The 19,576-nt window shown below is 46.3% G+C and overlaps 1 protein-coding gene across 1 annotated transcript in view; it reads right to left on the bottom strand.

Annotated features, from left to right (window-relative positions):
* Nucleotides 1-19,576, bottom strand: part of cdc14ab (cell division cycle 14Ab) — a 46,484-nt gene that overhangs the window by 24,394 nt on the left and 2,514 nt on the right. Inside the window, exons 2-9 of the mRNA XM_079245310.1 lie at nucleotides 19,355-19,445; nucleotides 17,825-17,900; nucleotides 15,337-15,429; nucleotides 12,934-13,013; nucleotides 6,001-6,067; nucleotides 3,506-3,568; nucleotides 1,913-2,000; nucleotides 1,574-1,804 (exon numbers count right to left, since the gene is read on the bottom strand). Of these exons, the coding sequence (XP_079101436.1) occupies nucleotides 1,574-1,804; nucleotides 1,913-2,000; nucleotides 3,506-3,568; nucleotides 6,001-6,067; nucleotides 12,934-13,013; nucleotides 15,337-15,429; nucleotides 17,825-17,900; nucleotides 19,355-19,445 (789 nt within the window). The remainder of the gene's footprint in view (nucleotides 1-1,573; nucleotides 1,805-1,912; nucleotides 2,001-3,505; nucleotides 3,569-6,000; nucleotides 6,068-12,933; nucleotides 13,014-15,336; nucleotides 15,430-17,824; nucleotides 17,901-19,354; nucleotides 19,446-19,576) is intronic.

Here is a 19,576-nt window from a genome sequence, read left to right as displayed (position 1 = left end):
GGTTTGAAACGATAAAACTTCCACTAAATCTCCATTTAATAAAGGGCATGACACCAAACCATTCAGGTTCTGGATGGTTCTGACTTACAGTAAATATGCTTTATATGCATAAAAGTACGAAAAAGGAAAACCAACTTCTTCACTTAGATCCTCTTTAAAGTGTTGAGTCTTTACCAGGTCCTGACATAACGCTGCAAAACGACGACAACATGAGGTGTTTAACTGATTAACAGTCAGAGTTGTAGAAAGTAGAGGTAAAACTAAAGTAGAAGTCATGTTTCTGGATCTATCTGTGCGTTTAGAACAGGTGTTTTCACCAACAGGCTTGTCTGAGCTGGTTTATACACCTCTGGTCAAAATACAGGACTTTTAAGATAAAAAAGAAAAACACCTGCTTCCATGGGGGTTAGGAGGGTCTGCTGTTGGTCAGGTGTGTGTAAACACAAAGCCAAGGAGGAAAGACATCAGCCGTGACGGTAATTACCTCCCCCCCTCTCTGAGTGGGACCACACCGCCCCCTGCTGGACTCGCTGACAACTACACCTCCAGACAAACTCCAACATGACATTCATGTTATTAATTAAACAAATCAGGGATTTTTAATATGACTGTCACAGTTCACACATAAATACAAACAGACTCATTTGTGGAATTAACGTGAATTATTTAACATATTTAAGTATAAATCCTCTCCTCTAATGAATCTAAACCTCCTAAATAACACATTCCTGCGCTGCACCAAGACTTACTGAGAGCGAAGACGAGACAACCAGCGAAGAAGAAAACTGGTTCTCCTGTTGGATAATGTCGGACAGCTTCGGTTTGCAGCGCCATCCAGAACCTCCCATCGCCCCACAAGCACGTATGTTTAGGTTGTGTTTTATGTGCTGAACCCATAATGCACTTTGTTTTGTGGTCTGCTTCCTGTACTTGGGCCACTTGAAGCGGAGTCGATTGAACCAATTTGAACCAGAATTATTCTGGGTTTTCACAACGAAGCGAACGGACCAGAGTTCCAATCAAAAGGCTGCTGTCAGGCTTTAAAACAAAACGATGAGGATGAAGCGCCTTCACGCTGAAGATTCACTTTTCTACCGGAGTAAACCTTCACTCTGAGCAGAAATGTTGTTAAAAAGAGAAACTGTTTCATTTCACAGATTAATTAACGCCTTCATTCTGACCACATTTATCTGTTAAATCTAAGAGTTTGTGTTTTTACTTGGGATTATCGTAGGACGCCCAGTTTGGGGAAGCCTGACAGAGAATGAACAGAAACAGGAAGAACTGTGGGGCTGATCCTTCGTGTTGCTGAAGCCAACGTTCTGTTTCACTTTATTCAGAACTTCTGATGAATATTTAATCTTTCTACTTTTCATACGCTTTGCAGAAAGGAAAGATTTTCACCTCTGTTTCCGTCTCGGCGGCAGAGGAAGGACAACCCCAGACGGCTGAGGAGCCGCTGGCTGACGGCGGGTTGGAGGGGAAGTTTGTGCTTCATGTCAGCAGAAGCCTTACGAGGCGAACAGGATGAAGACAGAACAGTTGAGACTCATGCCGGCTGCACGCCCCTCACCTTTGCAGTGCACAGCCACGGCGCCGTCCGTGCTCTCACAGATGTGAAGAAAGCGGCGTACGATGATGTCGTTAGGCGTGCTGCCGTCTACGAAGAAGAGGTCGTAGTGGTCGAAGCCGCCGTCTGTGAACCGTTTTCCATCGTAGATCTTCTTGTTCAGGCGGATGACGGTGGTCACGTTGTGTTTCCTGAAGTAGGGGAAGTAAGCCTCGGGGGCGTGCAGAGGGTAACCTGAGGGGGCGGAGCAACCACAGCTGTTAACTCAGCAGGTATCACACACTTCTTACTCCAGACGCCCGAGTTTATCCCAGCAGAACCAGGCTGAAGGTGTTCCCTCACCGTTTTCTATCTTTGTTTTAGGATGAGGTCCGCTGAAAGCCAGAAACTTTCCTGGTACGATCCAGTTCAGGTCTCCGTTTTCCACGCGCTGAAAAGACAGAGACTCGGGTTAAATATGAACATCAGGAGTTTAGGAGACGTGGAGAAGACCGAACTCTGTCAGACGGAGAAAAATAAAGAAAGATCTGAGTGTTTGGAGTCGTTGAATCATGACTGGTGACGAGAACTGCAGCTTTAAACGTTCCCACCAGCTTTCAGTGTCATTACTCCGGCCATCCTGAGGGGGGCGCTGCAGTCTACATGTCTGAGTGCTGCTTCAAACAGGAAATCTCTTTCTGAAACTTGTTCAGTTTGTTCCTGATGAAGACGACGTGACGGCAGGTGTTACTCCTCGCTGACTGGTGAATGACCCTGCAGCCGCCACACTTCTGCTTTCTGAGCGTGCCCAGGTGTTGCCGTGGCAGCTTGGTGCAGGTGTCCTAACCTTACTGGCAGCGTTGGGAATGAACAAGTCCATGAACATGTTCATTCTCCTGCCAACGCTGCACTGAGTAAATAAAACCATGTGTTTGTCCCGTTACAGGCAACGCCTACATATTCAGACGCTACCCCCCCCCCCCCACCGTTACGTAGGACTGCACAGTTATAGAAAATGAAACATTCAGAAGTAAAATTTGAAGTAATCTTGTTCTTTTTAATTATTTAACATGTTTGGAAATTGAAATTTCTCTTAAATAATTTAAATATATGAATTAAATGACCACATAAATTTAAACTGTGTTCAACTCATTTAACGTTTGCTCTTTTATTATAAAAAAATTCACGTTTAGCGACGAGGAATAAAAGTAAAATGATGCAGAAATAAGTGCTAATAAATGGTAATCGAGGTCATATCGCTCAGCCCTAACGTTACCCATCATGCACTGCAGAATCATGACAAACCTGTTCTGAAATGGCAAGAGGAGGTGGAAGGAGAGGAGCTGCAGATGTAACGTGCACATCAACATGCTCCGTGTGACTTTGTCTGCTGCAGGAGTCTTTAAATCCTCAAGGGCTGCAGGTCCGGGACATTTCCCTCCTGCAGCGCCTGATTCAGACAAAATGGATCTTTAACAGCTGGCTGTTAATGATCCGATCATCTGAATCAGGATCGTTGCTGCTGGGACCCGCCCAGCGCCGGCTGGGACCCGCCCAGCACCGGCGGAGACCCGCCCAGCACCGGCGGAGACCCGCCCAGCACCGGCAGGAGACGGCCCCTCGGGGACCGGACCAAAACATCCCTGATCTGTGGGAATATTATCTGCCGTCTTCAGAAGATTCTGACAGTAAAAACAACATTTTAATGCAAGTTTTGTCTGTCTGGTCTGAAAAGGCGAGTTGGAGCGCGGCCTCGTCCACCACGGGGAGTTTCTGTCCAGAGGAAGGAAACCTCCTGCCAGAAGCCGAAACAAGCCGGATCCCAGCGGCTGCAGCCTTCAGGTTTGCTGGTTAGTCCTTTCATTCACACTTCCAACGTAAAACGACCAAACTGCGCTGAACTTTAGTTCATGTGAAGCGTGAAGTGGAGCACGGCTCCCTGCTTCTGGTTTTTACCTCGTAGTGTTCGTACTCGTCCACGTCAAACATCTCAAAGTCAAAGAAGCCGTGCTGCAGAGCCTGGAAAACACAAAGTCTCATTAGAAATGGATTTACAACCTTTTTTATGCATCCCTTTTTTCCCCTCCACTGTTTATTAGCAGCTTTATTATTGATAATAATAATAATAATAATATCATTACCAGGACATTGTTGTAAAAGAGGTTGTTACCTCGGTTTTGTTCGTTATCTCTAGTAAAATAAAGGTTAAATGAAAAGATAAGCTGCATTTTCTCTGTAATTAAACTATTTTTCTGTGAAACTCTAAAAGACAAAAAGCTCCAGATGTGAAGCGAAGACGCGGCGTGATGCAGGTACGACGTGTTAACACACAGGACGACAGCAAGTTGCCGTAACCGTGTGATTACAGAACTTCGAGTAAAGCTGCCCTGAATGTTACCTTCGTGGTGTTTTATGCTCCACTCTGCCGTGTTCTGAGTAAATGCAAACATGAACTGCGTTTTACTGCAAGCGGAGGTGTGAACCAGTGCTCACCACGACGCCGCCATGCAGGATCTGCAGCGTGACCACTGCACACGCGTACATTACGATGACTAAATGATACACATGAAGCTTGGGAATGGGTGGGAGGGGTTTTGCTGCCAACTGACTTATAGTCCTCTAAATCTGCTAATGTTTCTGTTTTCATTCTTCTGTTTTCTTCATAAACTCTGTTGTCTTCGGAATATCCAGTAAAATCTTTAAAAGATAAAAAGCTTCTCTGTCGGAGGAAAAGTTCAGCAACTTTTGGTTTAAAAGCACTTTTTTCCTCCAACAAGACAAATCGGTTTTGCTTTGTCAGGAACTGAACTCCAACAGTTCAGGACTCTTTACGGCGGACAGATGTGGACAGAAGCTGAAAAGCGGCCACAGCCTGGCGGAGGTCTGCGCTCTCTGTACTTTATAAAGATAAGATGCTTTTTAGCAGCAGTATTGTTTCAACACATCAGCAGGTAAAATTTCTCCTGTAAATATAAACCTGTAAAAATAGATAAAAGCTTAATAAACAATGCAAACATGCTGCATTTTCTCTGTAATAAACTGTTGAACCTGGACGCAGAATGATGCCGGTAAAACAGGTAAAACACAAAACCGTCGTTTAAAACAGACAAGGCGAAACGTAAAACAGAAGCAAAGATCAACTCGCTGATGCTTGCAGCGGATAAACCGTCTCTGCTGCGGACATGTTGCATGTAAAAGCAGGAAGACAGGCCGGCGGGACGAATGCTAACTATGCTAACGTACAGATGTGGCACAAACAGATGTGGAGCTTTATGGATGTTTATTTCATTAAAGGAATGAGCTGCAGGCGTTTTATGGAGGCACCTGGGAAAGTTTCTCTGCATTTCTGGATGTTTTATATAAAGAAAACCAGAAAAACAACAATAAAAAGTAACTTTAACGAGGTGTGAAAATGTTTTACAGGATGAAACTGACTACATATCGTGAGAACGCCAGCAGGCAGACGAGAACCTGGAAGATCTACTTCTATTCTCAGATACAAGTTTGATCAGATATTCAGGAACGAAGCCGGAGGAGACTGACGTCCATGTAAACACTGATCATGGCTGAAAGATTAGAGACAGAGCTGCTGCGCTGCGATTGGCTGCCGTCTCTCCAGTACAACAGCTCCTTGTCCCTCTCTGAGCCGTTATGTAATCTGCTGACAGAACTGGACTCACAAACGTTTTGATCGTCTTCTGGATCTGAGCTCAGAAAGCTCCGACTGCACAGCGACGTGCTGGTTAGCATCGGCGCTCGGCAGCAACGGGGCTTCGGGTACGGGCCTCAGCCGGGTCTGGGTCTTTCTGCGCTGGACTGGCAACCCGTCCCGGTGAAGCCTACCTGCCTGGTAGCAGCTGGAGCAGGCTCCATCCCCCCACTACTGTAACGTAATGTGTCGGCTACCTGCTGCAGCATTCAGCTCTTTATTAAACCTACATACATGTACGATGTCTGAACGTCACTGATTATTGTGACGATAAGGACGCAGGAAACTATTAGACTGTCTGTATTTCAGCACAAGGGAGGGGTTGTTCTGCATGGTCTCCCTGCCAGGACTTTAGGCGTTAGTGTGACTTCCCACGAGGCTTCCCAGGAGGAAGCAGTTTGCAGCTTCACCTCAGAGATGAAGCTTCTCCAACCGATCAGACCGAAACTCCAACTCAGACTTTAGTACCCGATACGGAGAGCAAATCTAAGCAGCTGAGAAATCCTGAAGTTCCAAACAGCTGAGAACCAGACGTTACCGTCACTAAACACAGACAACATCGAAAGGTCCAACTGGGAGTATTACTGGGAGTTTTACTGGAGTTTTACTGGAGTTTGTAGCGGCACGTCCATCAGACAGAAAACTAAACGAACCGCTGAGCCGTGGGCCACTTTGGATTCAACTCAGTTAGAAATAAATTCATTTCTTATCAAACATGACATTATTCTGCTCATGATCTCACCTTCCTGATGCCCTGCAGGCACTCCAGCACTGTGAGGTTGTAGGTGCAATTCCCAAAGGCAGCGTCCCTGAACAGACATGGGAGGAGAAGATGAAAACATCCAGCAGTCACCTGTAAAACAAGGCGACTGATCGGACGCATCGGTCGGGGAGAGGAGAGGTCCTGATCATCTCGCTTTAAGACACACACACACACACACACACACACACACACACAGACACAGTAACGCACTGAAATGTTCCCGATGCATTTCAGAGGAAACGGCAGCAGCGTTCACGCCAGTCGTAAAAACGCAGGAAGACGAGAGAGTGTGCGAGCGCAGGAGGTCATCCTCCAGAGATTTATGACGATGGTGAATATTAGCTGCTGCTTTCCAGTCCCTTCACGGCAGAGTGATTAAAACGCATGTTCCGCGTCTTCAGGGCAGCCAATCACTCGTTAACCTGCTGTAAACCACACCGGGTCGCTTCCAGGACCTCCTGTTTACACGGCATCCTGAACGAGCGGAGGCAGAGTATTCCTGCAGCAACGTGCACCTGAGAGGGAGGAACTGTGGGAAAGACAGAAGTTTAAGTGGAAAAGATCCCGTTTGGTGGTGAAGAAAACTAAGAGATGAAGTTGTGGCCATCAGCCTGTAGACATATAGAAGATAGAAGTACTTTGTTAAGCGTCGTTTCATATTTCCATGTCAGCAGAGAAAATGACCATCGATGAATCAAGCTTTAAGTACTGAAAACGTAGATTCAGGGTGACTTTTTGTTGTCGCAGCTTCAGCTGCAGGAAACATCTCTGTTGTCAGGATTCATCATGAAGCACCGTGATCAGACCTAATAACACATCAGATCTACGGATTTTAACCTTTTTTAAACACTGCTCAGTGGAAACCCAGTGAGCTTTTTAGGGCTGAAAGAGGAAATCTGAATGCAGTTTTTCAGCAGAATAAAAAGGTTGGGGCTGAGCAACATGTTTCTCAACCATCCACCATGTAAAAATAACATTTAAATGAGATGAAATGTTTCCTGCAGTGACTGTAAAGCACCAAACAGCTTCACTAAAACCACAAGCAAGCAGAAATCTGACAGATCTCCGTTACATTTGCAGCCCTGCAGCTCAAACAGACATTTCTGGACTGGTCTGAGGGGACTTTACTGGGAGCGACAGGGCGGCTCGGTGGTTTCTGTCTTCAGTGTGTGAATGTTTCATTATTAAAGTCGTGTCAGACTCTCACCGAGCTCACACATGCCTCTGCAGGCTGGTGAGAGGGAGGCTGGATGAAGTGGGTACAGTTCCACCGCTTGTCACTGCTGCCCAACACAAAAACAGCTCAACATGTTGTGTTTGAGTTTCTGACCCTTTTCTTTATCCTCTCAGAGGTCTGCAGACACCGGCTATCCCAGGTTTGTTTGTGTTTGGTTTTGTATCGGAGTAAAATTAAAATATAAAACCCCGTGTTAAAATAAAGATGCAGACCAATAGAAATAATTCGGTTTAATATTCTGTTTATTTGTTAATGAAATGTTTAGTATTACTGACTCACCATACTTGTGTTGTGGGACCAAAGGGAAGAAGAGCTGCTCATGTCCTGCATGTAGAGGGTTTTACTGGTCATGTCACTGGATGGTACCAAGTATGTGGGGGGGGGGGGGGGGGGGGTGTCACAGGAATTAGTCTTTTATAGGGGGTGTATTGTGCCGGATGTTTGTGGATGGGGGACAGTTTAGAGGGTTATCTGAGGTGACGGGGAAAGAATGACGATGACTTTATTTAGTGTGCGTACCTGGAAGGTGGAAGCTGCTGGAACCTTCCCGTGTTGGGATTCAGGTGTGGGGGTATTTAAGGCCGGCATCTTGTTTTGTCCACGAGAGCAGAGATTGATGTAGCGGGGAGCGTGTTAGATTACTTTAGGTTGATTTGATTCACTTATGTTCAGTGAGTAGAATGTAATTTGTGTAGTGAGTATTTTAGCTGTGGATCCCTGCTCATCTTTTCACATTTTCCCATCTCTTCCCTCTCTGTCAGACCTGTTGAGGTCCGGTTCTGGAGAGGTTCTCCGTCAGACCTGTTGAGGTCCGGTTCTGGAAAGGTTCTCCGTCAGACCTGTTGAGGTCCGGTTCTGGAGAGGTTCTCCGTCAGACCTGTTGAGGTCCGGTTCTGGAAAGGTTCTCCGTCAGACCTGTTGAGGTCCGGTTCTGGAGAGGTTCTCCTTCAGACCTGTTGAGGTCCGGTTCTGGAGAGGTTCTCCTTCAGACCTGTTGAGGTCCGGTTCTGGAAAGGTTCTCCTTCAGACCTGTTGAGGTCCGGTTCTGGAGAGGTTCTCCGTCAGACCTGTTGAGGTCCGGTTCTTGGGTCATGTGACTTCAGCCTTTTCTGGCTTCCTGAAGCACTGTTTCCATGGAGATCATGTCTGATGAGGCTTTGGCCATCAGTAGATGGATCAGCTGCAGGTCCAGAAGCATCTCTCAGGTCCTGGTTCTGGTCTTTACTGGATTTCAGATGTGGTAGATAGTTTTTTAGTCCAGACCGTGTCCAGTTTGTGCCTCCATGCTGAGAAATTCCCACCTTTCCAGCTCTTGTTGCTGCTGAGATCCTGTTTTCTGTCGTCTGATCTTTACTGTTTTTTACAGATGAAACTTAAGAAATGAGGAAAAATCTCCCAGAAAAACTTTTATGAAGTTAGAGAACTACAGCTCCAGACCACATCTGGCTGTGGGAAGAGAAGCATGAAGAAAACGTGAATGACTGAGAAAAACTCAGTAGTTTATATCAGAGATTTTTAGAGTAGAAGCAGAAAGTAGAAGTCCTGTCCAGCAGCTCTTTCCATCACTAAACCAGGTGGATTAAATCAGTTCAGCTCCACTGCAGGTAGACGAGCCTGTTAGTAAACACACCTGGTTCTAAATGCATCAGTAGATCCAAAAACATGAAGAACTTCTACTTTATTTTACTTCTACTTTATATGACCAACAAGTCAACCATGCAGTGCAACAGAAAATAAAGGTAGAAAATAAAGGTCTGCTGTATCACAGCAACAAAACAAAACGCAGAACTTCGCGTCTCGTCTCTGCAACGACCCTACATACCAAATCCACCCAGACACTGGAGGAGCGGTGACCGCCTCCACCTGGACAAACTGTGGACTTAATCTGTCTAAACAGGGAGGAAAGACGGAAACATGAACAAGCGCTCAGATTTATCTTGTTCACAGGTTAATTACCGCAGCTACGCCCACTAATGTCCTGCGTTACAGTCAGGTTTACAGCAGCTGAGGACGCTTTTCCTGTAGTGGTGGATCTAGCAGAGTACCTGAGTCTAGTTTACCAGCGGTCAGTGAATGCCTCATCACTGACCCTCCCTCAGTGGGCAGGGCCTCCATATGGAGCTTAATCCATCAGAGCTCCTCATAAGGCCAAAAGAAGAACAAAGTCCTCCTCCTTCCACCAGCGCTGCTGTTACGTAACCTCTGTGTGTGTGTTGGTGAACAGAAACTCTTTTATTCCACGCTCAGTTTGCATGTCAGAGATAAACCAACTAACTTTTCCACCTGCTTGCAGCTGAATCCAGAGGAGAAAACAAAGTCTTACATGATTTAAAATAAGCTGCTATTATTAACCCTTAAATCTCTGACAGATCGCCCTCGCTTCTATCTTCTCCATCAGCTTCTCGGGAACATCTACGAGTCTTTTCCAGCGTTTCTCTCCGTCCAGGAGGTTTACAATCCAGACACAACATGTAGTGTTTATTCAGAGACTCTAGATGGTAAATCCACCATTATTTATCACATCTTCATCACCATCACTACCATGTTGCTAAGAGACCTCTATTTTCACCTGGACATGATGATGAAGACACTTCCTGTCAGACTTTCCACCAATCAGAGAGCTTAAACTGACGGTAACGTCCAATCAGGAGCAGCCAAAGATCAACAAGTGATGAGAAAAGCAGGAAAATAATGATCCTCTATGGCTGGAATAAAGCCAAGAAGACGTTTGGGATGCAGCTGAGGTGGAGGTGCTGCAGTGAGGATAGCAGGTAGATCATAGCAGGAAGACGTGTGGAAACATGGACATAGTTTCTGTTGTGTTTTGGTTTAAATTTCTAATATTTTACCTCCTGAAAGTCATTCATTTTACATCATATTAACCTCATAATCCTGTCAGGATGTCCTGAAAATCTACCGTCAGGATGCTGACTGGGATTAAAGGGCTCGGCTTCTACGTCAGACCTACAGAAGGCCAGCGAGCGATGCATGATGGACCAGCAGCGTTCAACATGCTGTAAACACTGTAAACACACCAGCTGATCCGCTACAACCAGGAGGCGAGGCAGCTCACGTTTGTGCGAACCTGAATGAGTCTCAGAACGTCGAGAGAACACGCCCGTCCTGCAGGGTTTTTCCGTCACCGTTGTTCGTTACACATCCGACTATTTCTGCATCAACCTGGTTCAGTTTCTCCTCTTTGTGTTTGTCGGCTTTATAACCAGTTAGCTGACTGGAAACGTGAAGAAAACTCTACAAACCACTCAGAACACGACGGCAAACATCATGATGAAAAGCTCCGCTAAGAGTACACCTGCAGAACGCCCACATGACCCCCCCCCCCGAGGATTGTTGGCTCGAAAATGAAACTGTTTCATGTTGGACTGAGATTTTAGGAAACACTGAACCTACTTATCATGTTACACTCAAACCCAGTGAACCAGTTTATTCCCAGTCTGAAACACTGGGACTAGTAGAGAAGTCAACTGGGACCAGCAGAGAAGTCAACTGGGACCAGTAGAGAAGTCAACTGGGACCAGCAGAGAAGTCAACTGGGACTAGTAGAGAAGTGAACTGGGACCAGCAGAGAAGTCAACTGGGACCAGCAGAGAAGTCAACTGGGACTAGTAGAGAAGTCAACTGGGACCAGTAGAGAAGTCAACTGGGACCAGTAGAGAAGTGAACTGGGACCAGCAGAGAAGTGAACTGGGACCAGCAGAGAAGTGAACTGGGACCAGTAGAGAAGTCAACTGGGACTAGTAGAGAAGTCAACTGGGACCAGCAGAGAAGTCAACTGGGACCAGTAGAGAAGTCAACTGGGACCAGTAGAGAAGTCAACTGGGACCAGCAGAGAAGTCAACTGGGACCAGCAGAGAAGTCAACTGGGACCAGTAGAGAAGTCAACTGGGACCAGCAGAGAAGTCAACTGGGACCAGCAGAGAAGTCAACTGGGACCAGTAGAGAAGTCAACTGGGACCAGTAGAGAAGTCAACTGGGACCAGCAGAGAAGTCAACTGGGACCAGCAGAGAAGTCAACTGGGACCAGTAGAGAAGTCAACTGGGACTAGTAGAGAAGTCAACTGGGACCAGTAGAGAAGTGAACTGGGACCAGTAGAGAAGTCAACTGGGACTAGTAGAGAAGTGAACTGAGACCAGCAGAGAAGTCAACTGGGACCAGTAGAGAAGTCAACTGGGACCAGCAGAGAAGTCAACTGGGACCAGCAGAGAAGTCAACTGGGACTAGTAGAGAAGTCAACTGGGACCAGCAGAGAAGTCAACTGGGACCAGCAGAGAAGTCAACTGGGACCAGTAGAGAAGTCAACTGGGACCAGCAGAGAAGTCAACTGGGACCAGCAGAGAAGTCAACTGGGACCAGCAGAGAAGTCAACTGGGACCAGCAGAGAAGTCAACTGGGACCAGTAGAGAAGTCAACTGGGACCAGTAGAGAAGTGAACTGGGACCAGTAGAGAAGTCAACTGGGACTAGTAGAGAAGTCAACTGGGACCAGTAGAGAAGTCAACTGGGACCAGCAGAGAAGTCAACTGGGACTAGTAGAGAAGTGAACTGGGACCAGTAGAGAAGTCAACTGGGACTAGTAGAGAAGTCAACTGGGACCAGCAGAGAAGTCAACTGGGACTAGTAGAGAAGTGAACTGGGACCAGTAGAGAAGTCAACTGGGACTAGTAGAGAAGTGAACTGGGACCAGTAGAGAAGTCAACTGGGACCAGTACAGAAGTGAACTGGGACCAGCAGAGAAGTGAACTGGGACCAGTAGAGAAGTGAACTGGGACCAGTAGAGAAGTGAACTGGGACCAGCAGAGAAGTGAACTGGGACCAGCAGAGAAGTGAACTGGGACCAGCAGAGAAGTCAACTGGGACTAGTAGAGAAGTCAACTGGGACTAGTAGAGAAGTCAACTGGGACCAGCAGAGAAGTCAACTGGGACCAGCAGAGAAGTGAACTGGGACCAGTAGAGAAGTGAACTGGGACCAGCAGAGAAGTGAACTGGGACCAGCAGAGAAGTCAACTGGGACCAGCAGAGAAGTCAACTGGGACCAGCAGAGAAGTCAACTGGGACTAGTAGAGAAGTCAACTGGGACCAGCAGAGAAGTCAACTGGGACCAGCAGAGAAGTCAACTGGGACCAGCAGAGAAGTCAACTGGGACCAGCAGAGAAGTCAACTGGGACCAGTAGAGAAGTCAACTGGGACCAGCAGAGAAGTCAACTGGGACCAGTAGAGAAGTGAACTGGGACCAGCAGAGAAGTGAACTGGGACCAGTAGAGAAGTCAACTGGGACCAGTAGAGAAGTCAACTGGGACCAGTAGAGAAGTGAACTGGGACCAGCAGAGAAGTCAACTGGGACTAGTAGAGAAGTGAACTGGGACTAGTAGAGAAGTGAACTGGGACTAGTAGAGAAGTGAACTGGGACTAGTAGAGAAGTGAACTGGGACTAGTAGAGAAGTCAACTGGGACCAGCAGAGAAGTCAACTGGGACCAGCAGAGAAGTCAACTGGGACCAGCAGAGAAGTGAACTGGGACCAGTAGAGAAGTGAACTGGGACCAGCAGAGAAGTGAACTGGGACCAGACAGCCTTGAAAAGGAAAACGCTCCAGAGGAAAACACCAGTCAGGACCACTACTTAGTAGCGACGCAGCAGCTGTGTGATGCAGACTGACCTGAAAGGCAGGTAAGAGGCGTTGGAACCGGAGATCAGAGCTCTGTAAGCTTCTTCTGGAGTCTTCTTCAGGTAGGTCACCTGAGACAGAAACATATGATGTAACCGTTTATTTCTCACGCTGCATGTGTCATCAGCTGCACACAGGACAACTTGTCAGAAAAATGGTGAATAACAGCTGCAGCTCACATGGAGAGCAGAGTGATGCAGGTAAACAAACTCGGGACAAAAGAGACTAAATTTAACCCTTAATGCGCTGAAAGTGCTGGCCGTGAGAAGGTGGAAGGTTTTCTCTTCTTGTTGTGAGCCGTCAGTGTGTCAGTAGGTCTGACTGCATGAAGCTTCTCCCGCCACACAATCAGCTTTTCTTTCAGCTGCTTCAAATATTTAAGACACAAACCACAGCAGGAGAGAGAGCGGGCGAGCGACAGGGGGAGGAAGGGAGAGAGAGACAGAAAGAGAGAGACAGGATGAGCGAGAGCATTAAAGAGAGAGCGAGTGAGCGAGCTTGGGTTGTCTCGGTAACACACCAGGTGTCTGGTTTACCTGCATCCAGACAACACTGGTTTTACTGGAGAAAAGCAGCGTGTGACTGGTTTTACTGGAGAAAAGCAGCGTGCGACTGGTTTTACTGGAGAAAAGCAGCGTGCGACTGGTTTTACTGGAGAAAAGCAGCGTGCGACTGGTTTTACTGGAGAAAAGCAGCGTGCGACTGGTTTTACTGGAGAAAAGCAGCGTGCGACTGGTTTTACTGGAGAAAAGCAGCGTGCGACTGGTTTTACTGGAGAAAAGCAGCGTGCGACTGGTTTTACTGGAGAAAAGCAGCGTGTGACTGGTTTTACTGGAGAAAAGCAGCGTGTGACTGGTTTTACTGGAGAAAAGCAGCGTGTGACTGGTTTTACTGGAGAAAAGCAGCGTGTGACTGGTTTTACTGGGGAAAAGCAGCGTGCGACTGGTTTTACTGGAGAAAAGCAGCGTGCGACTGGTTTTACTGGAGAAAAGCAGCGTGCGACTGGTTTTACTGGAGAAAAGCAGCGTGCGACTGGTTTTACTGGAGAAAAGCAGCGTGCGACTGGTTTTACTGGAGAAAAGCAGCGTGCGACTGGTTTTACTGGACAAAAGCAGCGTGCGACTGGTTTTACTGGACAAAAGCAGCGTGCGACTGGTTTTACTGGAGAAAAGCAGCGTGTGACTGGTTTTACTGGAGAAAAGCAGCGTGTGACTGGTTTTACTGGAGAAAAGCAGCGTGTGACTGGTTTTACTAGAGAAAAGCAGCGTGTGACTGGTTTTACTGGAGAAAAGCAGCGTGTGACTGGTTTTACTGGAGAAAAGCAGCGTGTGACTGGTTTTACTGGAGAAAAGCAGCGTGTGACTGGTTTTACTGGGGAAAAGCAGCGTGCGACTGGTTTTACTGGAGAAAAGCAGCGTGCGACTGGTTTTACTGGAGAAAAGCAGCGTGCGACTGGTTTTACTGGACAAAAGCAGCGTGTGACTGGTTTTACTGGACAAAAGCAGCGTGTGACTGGTTTTACTGGACAAAAGCAGCGTGTGACTGGTTTTACTGGACAAAAGCTGCAGTCGGTGCGTCCGAACTGGTGCGTCTGGTCGTTTTGGTACGGTCCCATTTGTCCATGAACCCACTAAAGAAAGCAAACATCCACACTTTCAGGTGGACGTCTGCAGTGAGTCTTTGCTGATTTAGCGTTTAGGCCACGCAGAGACAAGTTCAGACGGACGTTTTGTTCACATTAAACTGCCTGAAAACAATCATTTCTCACCAAAGTGAATAAATGTGAGACGTCTGGTTTAATGTGGACATTTACAGGTCGTATGTATCTTTCCTGAGCTGACGACCCAATAGCAGCACCTTAACCTGCACGAGCTGCATGCTCACCCATCATGCTGCTCCTTGAGGGCCAGAGTCCTTCTGGTTTTAGCAGCTTCCCTGCTGCAACGTGCCTGACTCACATCTGCAGGTAATTAGCAGATTTCGGGCAGAGCTTGAGCTTGCACAAGTCTTCTAAAACCTGCAGGACATATGCCTCGAGGAGCAGGATTGTGGATCCCTGCACTTCACTAAAGATGCCATTTGTCTTGTGATGAAGGTCAGCCATCCAACGTCTGAAAGAATTTGACCCTAAAGTTTAATTATTGTTCATTAAACCTCAAAGCAAAACACCCCGGCTTTAGGTTCTAAATCTTCACATGACGCTTTGAGAGGCGAGAACAGGAAGTAGAATCATGTTGGATCCAGCAGGCCACTGCTTCTTCTTTTATGTATTTGTGTTTATTTAAGCAAAATTTCCCAGAAAAACTGCAGAATTGGATCACTGGATTATGCAACAGTAAAATAAAAGCTCTGCAGTTTCTCATAAAAGTCTGATTTCGGGTGCGATGTACTCACAGCGTAGCCTCCGATCAGCACAGCAGCGTTGGACCTCTTCCTCTGGTCGAAGCTGGTGTAGTGAACGATTCGCTTCCTGGTCAGAGTGAAAGACTGCAACACAACGGGATTACTCAGCCAGCAGACCTAAACTGGGATCATTTCAGCTGTAGATCAATAGCATGATGTTCTTTCTGCAACTTTTCTAGTCACTGAACTCCTCTGAATTTAACCTCTGAGGTGAAAGGAGAGCTGCCAGCAGTCAGCTGCAGATTCTCACAAAGTACCGTTAAAGCTTCAGCTGCGGTTTTTAATTAGAGACCGTCTGCTGACTTCATCCAGCCCAGTCATCATCAGGTTTCCACATATTTCAATAAGCCCTCCATCTGCAGTCGCATCATTCCTGGTGGTCGTGCACGCGGGCCAGGGTGGTTGCACGGGAAATGGACGTGGAGCATAAAAACGAGCTTCGCCTCGGCGCTTTCAGGCATTCGGTCGTCTTTTCAGACGAAGTGGCGAAAATCAAAGCTCCGCTACAAGCGGGTCTGATTCTGTCCACATGAAACAGAATCAGACCTTGTTCTGTCTTTTGGTAAAAAGGCAGAATCAACGGCACACCAACAGTAAACTCGCAGTAACCATGATGTGAGTCAGAAAAATCAATGATTTGACATAAAACTTGGATTAACGGCTCATTTGGGGCTCAAAGCTGGACGTCGTCGTCCTTCTGGATAAACAGGATTACGGACTGAAGTTCAGCCCACATATAGGAGAGACCAGCAAACAGAACGGAGCCGCTGGTTCTGGACGCTTCTCAGAGGTCTGATGGCAATTCCATCAAACATGAGGCTGGAAACGGCGGCGTGCTAGCGGCATGCTGGCGGCGTGCTGGAGGCGAGGCCGACATGACTGATGCGCGTTTTAGCCATGAAAGAAGCCGGTCCCAACGTTCACTAATACACACATTCCAGCTGTGTGTTACGGCGTCTTTGTGAACCAGAAGACAGATGTGTTTGTAACTTATTATAATCATGACTCATCAGTGGTGGTGGTTAAGAAAAAAAAAGTTTTATACAGTTATTTTGTTTTTAATCTACAAAAATCAGCAATATGGAAGAATTGTGATAATCCCAATTTAAATCAAATCGGCACCCAAAAGATCAGAATCGTATCGGAACAAAAGCATGTAGTCACAACCCTACTCCTCACGGTTCCAGACTAACTTTAGCACTGGTTGTACTGGTTGCAGTGGTGTGCTAACTTTCTTACTTAAAAAAATAAATTTCCATTAAAAAAAATAAAAAAATCAAAGTGCTTCCTAATTTTTAAAAACATTGTAAGCATCATCTTTTGATCATGACACGTAGACAATAATGTTTATTTAGGTTATTGTGGAAAATAGATGCTAAGAAAATATTTGTTTTTATTTATAACACAGAAGTCAAGTAGAGAGGAAATAAACAACTAAAAAGCAGCTTTACTGGACTGAATGTGACTGAAATGACTCCTGATCTTCAGCAGCTTCTGGAAAATTTTGGGTTAAAATGTCTTCTTTTCATCCTCTGCTAAGTTTGCCAACGTATTTTTAGTTGTGTCTAAAAATAAAGCAAAAAAACAACATATGTTTAGATGGTCTTACTAAAACCAGTTTTACTTTTTACATGGGCTCTCTGTAAGACCTGTCCGTGGACAGCGGATGAAAACTGTGGGATGAGTCAGGAACATTTACGGAGGTGTTCTTCGTATTGATTAGCTCGTCTCCTGACAAATAAACAATAAATAAAAAGTTTTATCTCCAACTGAAAAATGACAACCAGAAGACAAAACAAAGCAGAACGACGACGTCTGATCCGTTTATTTCGGACACGACGCAGAAGGTTGGACTGATTTTACGCTCCTGACTGGAGGACGTCCACAGCGGAGCGTGAAACCAGTGAAACCAGTCTGAGTTGAAGCTGCAGACCTGCAGGCCTCTGGGTCACATCAGGGACGTTTCCTGACATGTAACGGTCTTCTAAACACAGATTGTTTATTATTTCATGTCATATGTGACACTGAACACGGCGCGCTGATCCGGACCATCCTGTCAGACGGTCGTCATGACAAATGACAACTGTCAGCTGGAGGTATGCCGTCGCCATAGCAACATACATCAAACACTAAACAAAGAGACGAATGCTTTATAGCTGGAAGGAGGAGCTGCGACGCCCCAACAACGGCGGCACAGCGAGTCCCAGCGACCGTCCTTTTAACTGAAGCGGCTCCAGCTCTATTTCTAGAACTGGTTCCAGTTAAGAACCAGTTTGGTTTTCCACAGCGGAGCCGCATCATTCTGAGTTTCTGTGTACGAACACAAAGCGAACAGATGCCTGAACATCAGCAGTGGGGTTTGTAAAGGCTGTGTCCCAGTTAGTCCTGATGGAAGGAACCTGCCGGTTGCGTCACGTCGCATCCATCCCGACACATTCTGGACATTCCTGCAGAGGGAGAGGCGGCAGCTGAAACTCACCTTTAGCTTCTTGTTGAGCTTGCAGCAGTATCGGTACAACATGGCCAAGTTTAGAGGACCAAAGTCTGCGTAGAAGCTGCGGAGACACACAAACCGTTTCATAAGCTCGGCTCTTCGGACTCCTGCCAACTAAAATGGAAAGTGATGGTGAACCGCAGCAGGGAGTGAAAATAAAATATTTCCTCCTTATCAGACTCCAGACACTTAACTCTGGTCAAAACAAGACATTCCTGCAGCCGGACATCCTGGCCGTCAGCTGGTACTCCTGTTTGCAACGGAAAGCCAGAAGAAACAGACTTCTGGGATACTCAGAAACCTTAAATCTCTGCCAGAGAGTAATTATGTTAAATAAACAAAGTTTAAGAGATTCTAACTACAGAATCATCAGGTTCTGATAATAAGGAGTCAGAACCCATAATTACACTGCAAGCAGGAGTCGGAACGCAGGTTTTAGAGCAAAAGTTGTATTTAAACAAGCTAAATAAATCCTTCTCCACTGCCAGGAGGAGTGTGTTTTCCCTCATAGCTCTGATTGCGACAGAACCGCTCCAATAGCTACGTCATCATGGCCAGCACAACTGTCAGTCCATCTCCTGTCCCACACCGTCCCTCCCAGTGAAGGACCAGGGATCCACAAATCCTTTTATTCCAGTTAAGTACAAAACAAAGTGTTAATTTTCATGTGAATAATTTCCATGAAGACTTAATAAACATCAACAACGGCTGCAGAATCATGCATTCCTGACAGAAATCAGAATTTAGCAGATAAGGGCTGCAGATAACGTGGCGGGGAACCCTGCGTGTGTGAAACGGCGGCACGGTGGGATGCAAAGACATCACGCTTCTGTTTGCTTTGTGGGAGTTACAGAAGAAGAAAGAGGAAAGTTAACAAGTCACGTTTCACTGATGAGGAAATGAGCCGTTTTAAATACATGAAAAATAAACGACAGTAACTTCAGTAGAAACATCTAAATTCAGTTATTTGTGGCAGAAACTGACAACTAAGTGATCATTTTAACAGGATATTTAATGAGAACTGATATTTTTATCCTCCGCCATCTACTGTTTGGTGTTTAAGCCACCGTGACCATCAGCTGGTTTAACTGGTACCACTGGCAGGAATACAGACATTGCTCACTCTGCAGTTTTTCTCCTTTCCACTGATAAAGTAGATAAAAGTTATGTAATCAGCTTGTAGTTTGCAATGTGAAGCTAATAACAGGCGTGGACATGGAAATAAGTCTGCAGTTTACAAAGCGCTTGCCGAGGAAAAGTGGCCCCAACAGCAGAGCAGTCTGCGGGAACAATGAGGAGGATTAATAAACTCCTTCACAAGGTGATTAGTTGGAGAAGTGCAGCTTGTTTCCAGTTTTCTGACGTTTGGAGCAACAAACTGGGAAGATTGTAAAAGTGCCTCTGATTGATCCGAGACAACCTGATCCGTTTATGTTGAGACGTAACAACGCAAACGTTGAGCAGGCAGGCGAGTACCCAGCATGCATAGCAGCAGGAGAGGCATGATAAACTTACTTTTCATACACGAACTCGTCGTCGGTGCAGAAGTAGTGGGTGTTGGCTGTGCTTTTGGGTTTGCTGCGTAACGTGGCGAAGTACAGACGCTCTGCAGGACAGAGAGACATTCACACCTGTTAACACTGAACACAGATCAACTTTTATTCTTTGGTTTTTTTTTTTACGTCAGACCACATTAAATCATGTTTACAACAGAAAAGATGCTGAAGAAGCTGAAAA

Source organism: Telmatherina bonti (genome assembly GCF_933228915.1).
Source record: "Telmatherina bonti genome assembly, chromosome: 8".
Lineage (NCBI taxonomy): Eukaryota > Metazoa > Chordata > Actinopteri > Atheriniformes > Telmatherinidae > Telmatherina > Telmatherina bonti.
This window is presented reverse-complemented; position numbering and strand designations above follow the sequence as displayed.